Source organism: Oenanthe melanoleuca, chromosome Z (genome assembly GCF_029582105.1).
Source record: "Oenanthe melanoleuca isolate GR-GAL-2019-014 chromosome Z, OMel1.0, whole genome shotgun sequence".
Lineage (NCBI taxonomy): Eukaryota > Metazoa > Chordata > Aves > Passeriformes > Muscicapidae > Oenanthe > Oenanthe melanoleuca.
The window spans coordinates 55,386,557-55,401,958 of record NC_079362.1 but is presented as its reverse complement, the minus strand read 5'-3'; the positions used below and the strand labels follow the sequence as shown (position 1 = coordinate 55,401,958).

Sequence of the window (15,402 nt, the reverse complement as noted above, 5' to 3'; positions counted from 1 at the left end):
GTGATGTTAACTTATTCATATAGGAGCAACACTGTACTTATAAATACTGAAATTGAAAGCCATAATCCCCTCAAAAAACAAAGTAACCCCTAAAACCCATGCAACAGGAGATTTTTCTGCATCTAGTCAATCTTGTCTTCAAAAATGCAAATACCTGCACTTTGATGATATTTTGTGGTTCAAGTATACTTCAAAAAAAATTTTCATAATGACTAAAATGTGTTTCCCTCCATTCTAAACAGAAGAATAAATATTTTTTTTTTTTTTTAGGCACTCTGATAGCCTCTTCTACCTTAAACACAGAAAATTCTTAATAGCTCTTTTGGAAAAAAAATGTATTTTCTGTAAGTGCAAGTAATGAAAATTTAAATCTTGAGAAGGAATTGTGAATCTACATAACATTTATGATAAAAAAAAAGTAAGTTTAAACCTTTCATGTTTTATTTAACAATTTCAAACTCCTCTTTCAGTTATATTCTATATACATACTTGTCAGGTTTCAAATCCCTGTGTACAATTCCATAATTATGAAGGTATTCCAAGGCCAGAACAGTCTCTGCAAAGTACATCCTTGCCATGTCTACAGGTAAGGGACCCATATTCTTCATCAAAGTAGCACAATCTCCACCTGTGGAAACAGTACAAATGCTCCAGATGACTCTATAAATTCTGAGGTGTATCAGTATAAGCCATAAATGATGCTGAAAGGAGCACAAAATGCAGTCATAAATTTTTATTTTCTAGTCAGATGTTTCAACCAAACTACTGTACTGGAAGTAGTGTGGAGCTGAAAACCAGTAATGTACTGCTATCTAAGGAGAAAACAAACAAATAAACTGGGGGCATGAGGGGTGGTAGAAGCCCACAGAACCATACCTGGGGTATCTCTTCAGTACTGCTTCTGCCCACTGTTCTCCTTCAGCATTAGCACCTTTTCAAAATGTCTTCTTTTTCCTCTTTCTTTGTAAAAAACACTACTTCAAATCCCTCAACACTTGCAAATGAAAATTTCAGCTCCAGCATTTCCACATGTACTTTGAATACTAGCACACTTTTGATTTCAATCTATAAGGAATTTACTCTAAGAGCAGTTATTTCCCATTATAGCTGAAACACATTGTGTTTTACAAGCTGTTTACTGGGAGATAATGATTGGTGAAAAAAAATAAAAAAACCACCTTGCTGCTGGATCTGGTTCCTAAATCTGAATTGCCCGAGTATAGAGGACACACACGGGGCCCCTTCTAATTCAAGTACCATATGGGTTATTTTTCTTTTGGAGTGTAAGGAAATTCTCTTTTTCCTCTGTAAAACAGAAGAGCAGTTTTACCTTCTACATATTCCATGACCATACATAAATGACGTCTTGTTTCAAAGGAGCAATACATGCTGACAACAAATGGATTTTCTGCAAATGTCAGGATATCACGCTCAACAAAGGCCTGTTGGATCTGGTTTCTCAGGATGAGATTTTGCTTATTAATTTTCTTCATGGCAAATCTTTGTCTGGTTTCTTTGTGCCTCACAAAATAAACAGCACTGCAAAGTTCAAATAGGAGACAAAAAAAAAAAAGTCTGGTCAACTACTAAAAATGTATTTGGAAATACATTTTTCACTCAATTTTTTAAAAGACTATAAACATTATAAAAAAAACTTGCTTTCAATTCAATGCAGTCTTTCACATTAAACAATGTTTACAAATCTTATTTTGTTTAAAAATCTCAGTCAATGCAAATTAGCATACAAACTAAAACAAAGAAATCGCCTGCCCTTCCCTCTCCCTCTCAATCAAACAACAGCAAATATAGCAGCAGATATAATAGCAAATGCTTTTAGCCCAGGCATATTTCAGTCATTCCCATCAACAAAGGATTACATACAAAATCCAACTATGGCCCAGTGTTATAAATCACTGTGACAAATGCTTATTCAGTAGGTGTGCTGAAAGGAAATTATGACTCATACTCAGTCCAGGGGATTTTAAAACATATCACAGATCTCTTATGATGGCTGCTTAGAAGCTGCTGGAAGGGGTGGCTCCTCACTACCAGGTGCAAAATCTCCCGTTCTTGTTCAATCTCTGACATCAGCGCTGATCCCTATCAGAGGAAGGTCACCAGTAGGCAACCCGAAACAAAGATCACTGTGTTAACTACACACTGGTGTGGGGCTATGGTATAGCTTGACTCAAAGAATTTCCACTGGGGTGCTGGATACAAGGTTTTCTGTGTATTTGGTTAGGTAAAGTCAATGCAGTGGGGGGAGCAAAGAAAAGAAAACCTCACTTGGACAACTCTTCTGTCTTTCAAGTCTAAGGAGAAAGTATTATACTGCTGTGAAATACTCAGAAGGACTTTACTGCTGTACTTCTCAAAATCCCTTGAGACAAGTCCTGAACATCTTTTCTTGCTTGAAATCTGCTTTATAGCACTCAATTGCTTACACCATCTCTAGTATATAATTATCGCAGTGGAATTTTCTTTCTTATGGAAAGAAAGCACTCAAAGGAGAAAATCAAAGGGGGAAGGGAGAGGAAATGAGATTCAATTGTGAGGTTTTTAAAATTCAATTAATTATCCGCAAAAGGTCCAACTATAAGCATACAATTATTTATACAAACACAAAAAGTAACACTGGCCTTACTGTATCTATAAAGATCTTCACACGGCTACCAAAGCTATAGGAACTAAAAAAAATTAGGACTTCTACTTGTGAAGGAAAACTTTCTAGACAGCAAAGTTTCTCTTACTGACTCCAAAAGCTTTCATTAATCCCTCATTCTTGTCTGAGCATAGGGCAGGTAGAAGGCATTACACAATTATGAAAGTAGGTAAAAACTACCTTGGGCAAAAACCATGTCAAACCCCACCCTTTGTGCCTCCTACTAAGTCTCACTCCCTTCTGCCCCTCCCAAACTGGAATAAAGACCGAGTTATTCAGCTCAGTACTCCTCCCTGCTGACTTCATGCCTTGTGCCCTGCAACTTTTCCTACTGCTCCCCTCATATTCACGTCTCTCTCCAACTCTTACTTTTAAAGCCCTTCCCATGCTTTTCTTTCCCTTGCATTTTGGTTTTCCTCTCTCATCTGTTGCTTTCTCCTGTCAGTTTGATAAACTCCTGTAATATCTTTTATCTGTTTCACTCCCTCTCCACATTCCTGGCATGTAGAAAATCATTGCCTGAAGTCTCCATCCTTCAAAAAACGTTAGTTACATGAATGAACTAAGAACTGACTGAGGACTTGGCATACTAGTATTTCTCTAGAGCTTTCAAACTGGACAGTGTGCCAAGACGGATTCTTAAAAGGCAGACCAGAAATCAAAGCATATTATTACAGCATCTCAATACCTCCACCTTTCAGATCATACATACCTGCAAGATCATTACTAACATATTTTAAAATTATTGAAGATAAGTTTCAAGGACTATCTAGTCCTGTAAATACGTGGGACACACTGCTGTATTTTCCCAGCTGCCTAAACTGCCTCTTCAGTCTTACAGTCATAAGAAGATAACTATCCAATAGGATTCTGTTGTTTCTCAGAAAAAAAACTGTTAAGCTCAAATGTACCAGACTCACGAGACAACTGCAACACAACAGTGTCTCCTGCTTTGACACATGCAAACACTGTTTATGCTATACAGAGTGCTTCTAAATGATCTTCAATGTACAAAAATGTTGAAAATCCCTCACATCCTCTGACCACATTAACCCCAGCAAACAATATTTATGCCTTATGGAGAAAACTATAATTCAGCTAGCAGAATGTTAATCATCAAATGCAGCCCATGATCTTCAGTGTATTATGAAGACAATTTCAAATTTAAGGATTCTGTGACACAAAAACAGCTTAGGGAGAGCACCCAGCCTGTCCTGTCAATTCACTGAATGACACTGGCATGCCCTGTTGCCCTGCAAAGCCACAACCAGAGTGTACTGTTGCATCTTCCTATTGCTTCTAATGAAGAATTTGATTTCCTATCTTCCCTCAGCTTCCTGTTTTTATAATACAGCAACAAGAGCTTCCAAAGCATCCCCTGATTTCACTGTGGAAATTTCAATAGGTATGCAAGTGCTCTGTATTTTACTGATGCTGTAGCTCAACACAGCAAAAAAGCTTAGCTTTCAAGAGAAATAAGAACATTCATAAAGAATGAAAAAATTAATTTGGCAGTGTTCAAACATTACCTTATTTCCCCTTCAACATAAATCTTGGCCTGAAAATCTGTCTCTATAATAACTCTAGTTAGGCACAACTATAAAACACTGCAAAAGTGTTAAGATGACAAAACCTAAAATATTTAACTGGGCTCTTGAATTAGGTACTGTACCTACTACACATGCTGACCAGGAACTTTGCTTCATTTTTACTAGCCATTTCCTGAGAAGAGACTGCTAAATTCTGTTCAGCCCAGGAATTCTGTCTCATGTCACCTCCAGTGAAGAGATGCTACTTGTGAAGCTGTGGTTTATATTATTTGATAAAGTTTATAGGTAGTTATTTAAGATCAGAATTTAAAAGCAGCACAGTACCACCTCCTAACAAAGCCATGCCTGTGACCAGATCAGAGTTATCTGGGTGCAGGAGGACATGCTACCTAAAGTAGCTCTCGGACAATGCACCCAGCCTTCTTGCAATATTTCAGACTTATCCAAGTCTGCCTAAAAGGCAATGAGAAGCTGACCATATGACAAAGAGAACATGATGGCTTTGATCCTTTTCTCACAATTGGTATTAATCATAGTAGCTCTAATATGCCATCAGTTTCGATTAATAAAACCACTCTCCCTACCTAACCAATAACCATAACCTAACCACCTAACATACCTAACCAATGTCTTCTATCTTTATGGCAGCTAGAAAACACAGATTCAAAGTAATGAAATTGCAGTCCAAAATTCTGATGGGTAAACTGTCTTGTGCTACTTTAGTGAACCTAAAAAGTCACACTCCCACCTGTACCCTTCCACTTTTGAATAGTGGCCGCCAGGCTGACGATGAACCTGACTGATTGGGTTTTATTCTACTGGTAACTTTCTTAATCCACTTCCAAATACAACTATATATAAGCAAATACTATCAACAGAGTGGAGAAGGGACAGAAGAAGTACTCACAAATTACATGCAGCAGCTGCTTCAGACACACTACTTCCAAGTTTCTAAATTTATCAAGCAACACCATTAGCCAGTGTGTCTTGTACATACTGACACTACTATCCCAGCAAAACTAAAAGCATTCCAGCAAAAGTGGCATTATATATTTGCTTTAAACTGATATATTTATTCATTGAAAAAATACTGATCTAACATCACTTACTTCCCTGAAATCAAATGTAATTTCTATTTTGTTGAATTGTTTCATGAATTGATGCTGATGGCAAGTTGAAGAGATGGAACACTACTACCTGCTACCTCTCACAAGCTGGAATATGGAAAAAATGTTGTGATTGCAGTAAAAATTTAGAATTTGGGAAATACGAGTTTTGTCTGGCTGAAGAAAGTCAGATAAACAGCTTGTGAAACCATTAGTGAACTTGGCCAGAATCCTACACATTAACTGATTCACAGCTTGTTTAACATCTTGTATATTCCTAGTCGTTCCCAAAAGCCTCATCTACTCATCTTCTACACCTCATGTACTATACAGTCATTTAATTGCACTACAGATGAGTTTACCCAATCAATTAAAAGCAGAGAACTGCTAAGACATTTACTCAAACCTTCACGAAACCAATAGTTTATATTTAAATTCATCAAATTTAACGTATCTGACAAATTTCTGCTACAACACGCCAAGACCAACAATTACTCTGTTAAGTAATTAAAGCTTTCCATTTCACTGAAAAAGGCAAAAACACCACAGCAAAGGAAGATAATGTTACAGGGTTTTCCTTAATTAGCTTAGATTTAAACCTTCCATTATAGCCTCAAAATAAGTAAAATATTGCAACAGCACACTGCAGCTTTAGTAAGTCAGAGCACGGAATATGCCTGCTGACATATTCTAGAGAATGAATCAATGAAGCACAGGCAGAATTCACATACATTTAGATTGTCTCAAAAAATTAATAGCCTGGAAAAACATAGGAGGGAAAATACATGTGTTACGGCATGACAGCAGTAACTTTTGTTTCAGCTACTTATACTTGTAAGTAAACTACAATAAATGCCTTCAGGATAGTTTCTTGCTTTATATTTGCAAGAAATAGATATTACTGGTTTATGACAGTCCATTTCATAAATGAGTTACACAGCATTTAGGTTATCTTGATGTGTTCCCCTTTGAACTTGACCATAACTTTTGAATAAATTAACCATTGACTGTATTGGTTCACTGTGTTCCCTTCCCTCTCCATGTATGGGGTTTGTATAGCAAGGTGTTGGTAGAACTACAGGAGCCCACATTGGAGCAGGTTTCCTGGTACAACTTGTGATCCTGGCAGGGCCCGCACAGTAGCAGGCTGTGCCTGAAGAACTGCACCCCACAGAAGAGTGACCCACACTGCAGCACCCTGGGGAGGGCTGCTGTTCATGGCATGGACTCACATTGAAGAAATTAATTGAGAACAGTCTCCCGTGGGAAGGACCCCACATAAGTAGAGGAAGGACTCTCCTCCCTGAGCAGCAGTGGGAACAACATGTCATGAACTCACCACAATCCCCATTCCCTGTGTCCCTGCACTGCTCAGGAGTGGAAGCAGAGCTGAGAAGGATGGAGTGATGGGGGGGAAGGGTTTTTTTAAGGTCTCGTACTTCTCATTATTCTGCTCTGATTTTTTTAGTAATAAATTCAATTAATATCCCCAATTCAAGTCTGTTTTGCCCATGTTGGTATTTAACTGACTCCTAGTCATCTCCTAGTCTTTACCTCAACCCATGAACCTTTAATTCCATATTCTCTCTTCTGTTCAGTTGTGGAGGAGAGTGACAAAGTAGCTTTGGCAGGTGCCAGGAATCCAGAGTCAACCTACTACAGGCTTAGCTTTCTCATTTTTTCTTTTTCTTCTAAGAAGCAGCCATTTAAAAAAAAAAAGAAAAACGAAGTAGATTTACTTTGTTTTTACTTCCTTAAGGATGCAAGTCATATCACTCCACAGAAGTAATGAGCTTTCCAATTGCCACTAATACTACCACTTTATAACCAGGCAGTTTACCCCTTTTTTAACACTTGCTGATGAAAATAATGATTCATGAAGAACCTGGATATACCCCAAGCTGGTTATTCTCTAGCACATTTCTTTTCTTCACATATCTATCAGGGTATCCTTCAATTTTTACAGTGTTACACTGCCAATTTTTGTATTATGGGCATTTAAAAGAAAATTAAGGAAGTCTTGATTTTCCCTGCCACAAACATGAGGAAAAAACCGTAAGCATGTGCCACAGAAGGCCATGGCTTTTCATCTGCTCTTTTCCAGCTTTGCTTTCCCTTTTTGTCTCTGGTTTCAGGTGGACAGCTGTATTCAGTCTGTATTTCTTAATGGCTCTTTGAGCCTCCTTCTGGCTGTGACACCTATGGAGCAAGAGACAGGAGTAGGTGCACTGAACCTCTGCTTCAGGTGCCAGGCTCACTGCTGACCACTGTACCACATCCCAGCTGCTCCTTCCTCTCCCCATCCCTCAGCTTCTGGAAACTGCTCAGAGCTGAGAAAGAGCCAGTGACTCCTGGCACCCCTTTCTCCAACAGGGGCCTACCCCACACAGTTCCTTTCATCCTCCTCCAGTAACAAAAAGAGACGAAGGGAGGAATGAAGGGGACTTAACTTGTGCCAAGGGAAGGAGAAAGAGGTACAGCCAGGGAGGGGAGTAGCACCTACTGCTAACTGCTGAGAGGCAAGCATTTGAGGTACTGGGGTAACTGGGAGAAGGTGAGATAAGGTAAGCAGCAAGTTCGCACGTAAAGAAGTTCTGAGGAAATTAATTGAGCAGAGCTTGACTACTGAGAAATTGTATTTGAATAGTTATGTAACTTTACTGCAGAATATATTATTTGGCCTGGTATTTTTGCTGAGTTATGAAAGAAGTCTGGACACAAGTGGCCTCCACACAAGCCACCATGGCCAACAGTCTAGGCAGTACTAAATGCCTCCTGTTCCAGAACTCATGTCATCAGAGAGAGCCCAACAGCCTCAGGCCATTCAGCAGGCATACAAAACTTCAGTGGGTAGACTGCAGGTGCTTTTTATGTCCAAGATCCCTTCACAGAGTGCTCACTCTCAGCAGCTCGCTGCCACTTCCTACCTCAAGCAAGAGTCAGTCTAACAGGGTTTGTGCTGGAAAGCAGCACCAACATCCTCTGCCAGGCTGTGACATTGGCTCATTTGGCAGTCGGCTCCTCAGATCAAGATGCAAACCTCTCTTTTGTGAGCCAGTTTACATCCCTCTTGTTCCTGCAGGTTACACAGAACAACAGCTCCCGTCTTGATATATTTCAGTGCAGAGGAGGAGCCAAACAAGGATCTAACAGATAGTACAGGATCAAAAGAAGGGACTGAAGATAGACACCACCACTGCAAAGTACTTTCAGAAAATATTCTGTGTTCATTTCAAGGCCCAAGTTACCAGAATTTTCTCTTGGTCTTCTAGGGTATCTTCAGATTATGACCAGGCAGTAAGTGATATATATACAAACCAAGAAACAAACAAAAAAACTGCAATTCCTTTAAAGCTAATTGGCTAAAATTTGAGAACTAGAAAACTAGAATAGCATCCACAAAGTCACAAAACACTGCTTGGCCTACTTCAGTAAATTTGTTTCTACTGCAATGATACTTCTGGGTCAAGTAAGCACTCATTTTTATCAATCTGTCTCCCTACAGATGATATGTATTTCTCTCTCACATCTGCATAAACACAGACTTTTTGCAGTGTTATAAAGGTGAGCTTAAATGTGCCCTTTGATTTATTCACATTTCATCTTTGGCATGATATCTGATTCTAAAAAATCCTTCTGATGTAATATTCAGTACTTTGATTTACTGCAGCACAAAGTAATCCATTACTGCCTAGAAAACTTTCCAAAACCTTGTGAACTTAAAATACTAGTAACAAAACAATAATGCAAAATGAAAATAGCAGGGTGCAAACCCACTCCCTCACACAAAGACCCCTGAAATAAGAAATAACGGAGAATTAAGCAAAACTAAAATGCAAAACAACTATCACAGTGAGGGATTACTCACCCATAAGCTCCATTACTAATCAGTTTAATTGTTTCAAAATCACTTTCCCGAGGTTTCCTCTGCAGCTTCAGCGAGGTATTAGAGCTCTTTGAAGTAAGAGATGAAAATTAACAAAGTTAATACAGTAATTTTTTTCTAAATCGGGGGAAAAAATTCAAACAAAACACCAGTTATCAGCATGCTGTCACACTGATGAACTGGGTAAAAGCCCTGGACAGCCAACCACACAGCCAGCATAGAGAGGGACCAGGGGGCTCCTGAAACAAAGCTGCTTTTTCATCAAACAGGTATCTGGGCACTGCAGCAAACTGTCCACTTCTCTCCATGCACAGATTACAGCCACAAAGGCTTCTGGTAAAGCAGTTACTGGCAATTCCTATCTGGAGTCATAGACTTCTGTGAATTTCACATGGCACTTGTTGGACAGTGCCTTCTCATTTCAGTAAATCTGACTTTCATGTTATGGCCTGGTAGAAACAAACTGTTGATGAGCTCTTGCTCACTTAAATAAACTTTGGTATACTTCAAACTTCAAATGTTAGGATAGTGTGATGTAACAGGGAGGATGGTGAAAAGAGACAAAATGGAAGAGAAAGATGGAAAATAAAAATTCATTGAATTCTACCTCTAAAGAGGTCACTTTAATCTACTCCTTTGTCAGAACTTTTTCAAAAACAAGCTGCCCTGAGTATGGCAAAACCTATTTTCTAGTTTGAATTTTTAACTAATCTTGAAGATGTGTGAATTAAAATTGGGGTTCAGGGAGAAAAGATGAAGGCACAGGACTGCAAAGGCAGACAAACTCACAAGATCTTTTTCAAATGTCTTTTGAATCTTCAAGAAATTTAATGATCCCTATCCAGGCAGTTAAAAAACAGTTGGAAGCTGAAAGTAGACCCGATTGAAACATTTTCAATTAAATGCTTCCTAAACAAAATTCAGTGCAAGTGAAATGTAAAAATGTTAATATAATGAATTACACAGGAGCTGACAGAGAGGATTTACTAAATTGTTCAGCCCACTTGTTTGCCAGTACAGGATTCTTCCTAATTGCTATTTATGATCGTGAGCAGTCCTGTACTTGAATGCTACACTTTCTGTCACTCCCCATGTATGTTTATTCCACAGCTACATTTTGAGATTTTTCCAAATATTCTCTTTGAAGTTTTTACTGACTTCATCATCTCTCTATTTACATTCCTTTATTACACCACATTACCCTTTCTGCATTTCTTCAGCATTTGCACAGCACAACTTCACAATTTCAATTGCTTAGCTAATGCTAAGCCACTTTGCACCTTAGATTCAGTTAAGTACTTTGGAACTTCCCTTAAGCCTTCTAGTTATTCTGTTTTTTCTTCAATTTGTCAGTATACTTCCATTTAATGCTGCTCAGGTCTAATACAGTATTTTAAATGCAGCTGAATGAAAGCAGCAGAATAAGAAACACTTTTTTTGTCAAGTACAGAATCCTTCATAAGCGGCATTTTGCCAAATGTTAGAAAATACTGCAACGTAACATGACCTACCAGAGAATGTCTCTTTTGTTTTGTATCAGAACAGGTCTAACAGATAATCCATGCCTGCTAACATTTGTAAATACTTGTTGAGTACCACTGAATCACCTGGACATCCCCTAAAACTGCTCATTTTCACTATCCACTTGCACTGCAAATCAAGACTAAATTGTAAAAACTTCAGCTACCCTGTTGACTGAAATCCAGGCTATAAGAACGAACTTTTAAAAATAAGAATTTAATATAATCATATTTAAGGCCACAATCAATGTGTCCAAGTTGCTTTTCTTTTGTCGTCCTGAGCAAACATCTAATAAAATATTATTGTAAGATACTCATTGCTGTAGGAAAGTGTTCTTGAACACAGATTCAGAACCTTCCAAATTGTAAACCAACTTTCTGAATCCAGGCTATTTGCCAGCATACTCATTTCTCCCTTGTGTCTTCACTAGATCTGTTCAGAATGTCTTTATTTGATCATTAGCTGCCTCTGTGAATTGACTGTTTTAAAATCAATTTTAAATACTTTGTTTTATTAAACAGATTACCAATACTTCTAAAGAAAAAGAAATACATTGATTGAACAGAAAAAAATAAAGCAGTGGTGGATTTTGTGGTGAAGTTATTGCCACATGGTAAACACTAACTCTGTGGAAGATGAAGACAACTGAGATATCTAGGTAGAAAATAGGTAGAAAGCTTGGTTACACTTTTTGAAAGCCTTTTGCCTGAAGAGTGTCACAGAGTGTCAGTATTAACCAATATTTATTACATCTCTTCACACATACCAGGAGAAAACAGAACAGGCAGGGTTGGGAGAACACACCAGATTTTCCTTGTTCACATTCAGCAAAAGCAGCAACATAATAGGAAAGCTTACATTTATTGATTCATCCGCTTCCAGAGTTTCTGATGTCCCACTGTCACAACTAGCCAGCTGAGCTATTTCTGGAAAGAAAAATCAAAACCTTCATTTTAAACTATGGAAAATACAGGACTAAATGAAGCACAAAAAAACATGAGAAGTGACACCTTTCTGGAATACTTAATAGAAGATGGTGTCCTATCTGTAACACTTGGCAAATAACCTCCAGGGCATCTCCAAGCTTATATTAGAATATATACCCAGATAAAGAGGACTTTTTATTCAGTGCCTATGTAATAATCTTCCACTGAAGTAATGAAGATTAGCCATGAAGCAATGAAGTGCAATACTGTTTTCACTGCTGAGACCTGTGATTTCCAAGAGCTGTGCACAAACTGAGCACTAAGGGAAAGACAGCATTAATTTGCTAAAATTCCTGAGGATCTCAGCCCCTGAATGGTTAACAATAGGCCCCATCCTTCTTGGGCTTCTTCACAATTAGAGCAAAAGCTTCTAGTTTAGACCTAAGATGGATTCTGAATAGTTTATTACTTCTCCAAAAAAATAATGATAAGCCTAGCAGAATAAGCTAAAAGCCATTTTTGTGGAAGCTTATAATTTATATATTATATAAAACAGATGACTTCTCCTTTAGGAGCCTAAAACTTGATCAGATTGTCCCTGCCAGGGTCAACCTATGCTGCAGAACTTCTAGGCCCAGCTTGTTCTTTAGGGTGGGTAGTAACCAAGAATTCATCTAGGTAAAAAAAAGTTAACAGACCAGCTAGTCCTCAGCAAAAGACCTCAGCATCTATATACATATTTAATTACATATCCTACATAGCTAAAGATGTAAATTTTATCACAATTATGTGCTGGGAAAAAAATAAGACCCCCAAAAATTTCCAAGATTCATTTTTATCTCATGACTGATAACTGAATTTATGACTACAAAACATAACTGAGTATTCCTGAAACCTAAACTGGATTTTTCTATATGAAAACAAGTGATTATTACAAGTGAAATGCTCCACAACACTTACTGCAATTTTTAAAAGCAAATGAGCCACATATATAATTTTCTGTTGGAACAGCTAAAGATTCAAGGAGTAATTCTCATTTGTAACCACTATACAAACCAAAACATGTGGTAAGTGTAAGACACAGAAGAAATCAGAATGTCACTTCAAAAGCCAAACAGATCTTTCAAGTGTTAAAGAAGCTAAAAAGCATTCCAAAAATTCAGTGAATAAACAGTGACAAATACCCCCACTAGAACCAACAAAATCTTAAAGAAAAACAAATTATACAGGCTGAACCTGAAGTGGATTTTCCAGTTAAAAGTCACAGTATTGTGATCATGGGGGTTTTAGAACAGAAAAAAGTGTTGATGAAACCTTTATTGTATGGGTGAGAACCAAGCTAGCTGGAATAAAATACTTTGACAGGCTTCTCAATTGAAATTACTTTCATAAATAGCAAATTAAAATAATCCTTTCCGAAACAAAACTTTTGCAAAATAACCCTTATCTGAGAAATCCATATTATTGGGAAGTAGTAGTTACTAATGGGATGGAACCAAAATTCAGCTTTCAAAACAGGGAGCTATGGAACCATTTTGCAATGCCTGAAGAGATTTTTCAAACTCATCTAAAGACCATTAAACATCTGTCCTTTTTCTTTCATTGATTTAAACCATTTCTGAAGACTCGTGATTCAAAAAGGTAAAGATGGTAATTTAAAAAAACATGGGGAAAAATTTCTCCCCAGGGAACTCTTCAAAAATGCAGCCACCAGTCTCTGCTAAGAGATGAATCTCTTGTGGTATTGCTTTCAATACAGTATAAATTTATCTAGCATTATCTCCAAATAATACAAGCATCATTTCACCCAAAGAAAGGACACTACAGTTATGACTGCAAACAAAGGAGACAAACAGAGAAAGGTCTAAAGTAGGTTGCTTTTCCCTGCAGATGAAATAAAATCCTTTGCATGAACATTTATGAATACTGAAGATAAAAATTAACATCCTGATTGAAAATACAATTCTGTGTTACCAGATAAGTAGTGCTACTGAGGTGTGCTCTTTGGGTTTGGAAAACTCGGTTCTGCTTTTAAAAAATTTTCTGTTTTTACATAAAAGGGCTTTAAAGTTCTTGAGGATGATCTTCCCATAACATTTTTACAGAAGTGAATGCAGTGCTCCAAATAATTCTCTTTGCAAACCACTAATTCCAGGGCATAAACCCATAGTGCCCTTCTTTTATTTTTGCTTAAGTTGCATCCTTATATGTAGAGACACCAATTTACATCAAAACCAGATCACTTAAGAAGTCATTGCACAGTGATTTATACTGTTTATAAATACTTCTTTTTTTAGAGTGTGTGAGGAAAGCATTAACACAAATCAGATGGCCTAAATTACTTATTACAAATACTTATACATATTAATCTTTAAAACATAACACTAAATAATTCAATTGTTCCAATCTCCAACTGAACCAAAATCAGTAATCCATATATCATACACCCCTCAGTATTTACTGACAAACCACACAGACCATTTTTTCCTTCAGAAACAACACTTCAACTATCATTTGAATGCTTCAAAATGTGTTATATTCATTAATATTCCATTTATGAAATATAGTAAGATGTATCCTAGGTGAAGTATGCTCCCATAGAATAAATACTTGGTTAAAGAAAGCAATATTCCTATTTTTATATAGGCATTTGTTTACAGACCTCTCTCACAATAAACTGTCCAAAAAAAATTCAAGTTTAATAACAACTTGGGTAGTGACAGATTCCTTACTACTGCTGAGGAACGCTTTTATCCAAGAGGCCAGGAGGAGTCACTGAGAAAGGCAAGGTTCAACTGGCAGAACGAGATTCAATGACAAAACTCTCAACCCACCCTCCAAATCATATCTTGTATATTTGATCAGTGAGGAATTGAAGAATGTTCAGTTTAGGACAGACCAACAGTTCACCAAATCCACATAACACTGCTTTATCTTGCAGAGAATTTCAATACTTCTTGATATTTTCCAATATCAAAGGGGAAAAAAGTATTTATATATATTTTCCTGATTTGTCTGACTTCCTTCGTTGCACTCCAAATATAAACAAAAAGCATCAAAGCTGTTAATCTGTATCTCAGGCAAAAAATAATACTAAATTTGGATGAGGAAGTTCTGTGAAGATAGGAAGTAGACTAATAATACACTTGACTTTCTTTAGATCTGTTAATATAACACTAATGTCATCCGTAACAATACTCAATCTAACTGAATTACAACTAACCAAATTCCTGACAACAGGCAGTACTGAACTTCACAAACTGCTTTAGTTCAGCAAATGGGTTTTAACACATAATATACTACTTTTTTGATTTAACAACATGTGATCTTACACCATGAAAGCTAGCCAAAAGGAAAAAAAAAAAGGTTTATTGTGCTTTTTGCTATTATTTTGTGTTATCTAGCCCTCTCCTTGTCCTGGCTGATAACACGATAGACAAGCTAATGGGCACCAGCTAGGCTCATTTTCCCATGATGGCATTTCTGCTAATTTCTTCCAAATTGCAGAATTAGCACTGAACACAATGAATTGATTTCTATTTGTCATCAGTGACAGAACCTGGTCTCACTAGGTGGCAAAGAAGACAATATGGTTAGGACAGAGAAGTCATTTTAATTTTCTCAATGCTGTCCTTAAAAGAACCACAGAATGCCTTAGGTTAGAAAGGACCTTGAAGATCATCTTGTTCCAAACCTTCTGCCATGGGCTGGGACACAGAATCACATTATCCACTGATACTGTGGAAATATG

At 37.3% G+C, this 15,402-nt stretch overlaps 1 protein-coding gene across 1 annotated transcript in view; it reads right to left on the bottom strand.

Annotated features, from left to right (window-relative positions):
* The window catches only part of LOC130265486 (microtubule-associated serine/threonine-protein kinase 4-like), a 91,810-nt gene that overhangs the window by 14,190 nt on the left and 62,218 nt on the right, over positions 1 to 15,402 (bottom strand). The window contains exons 11-14 of the mRNA XM_056514586.1: positions 11,584 to 11,651; positions 9,187 to 9,272; positions 1,331 to 1,539; positions 490 to 628 (exon numbers count right to left, since the gene is read on the bottom strand). Coding sequence (XP_056370561.1) covers positions 490 to 628; positions 1,331 to 1,539; positions 9,187 to 9,272; positions 11,584 to 11,651 — 502 coding nt within the window. The remainder of the gene's footprint in view (positions 1 to 489; positions 629 to 1,330; positions 1,540 to 9,186; positions 9,273 to 11,583; positions 11,652 to 15,402) is intronic.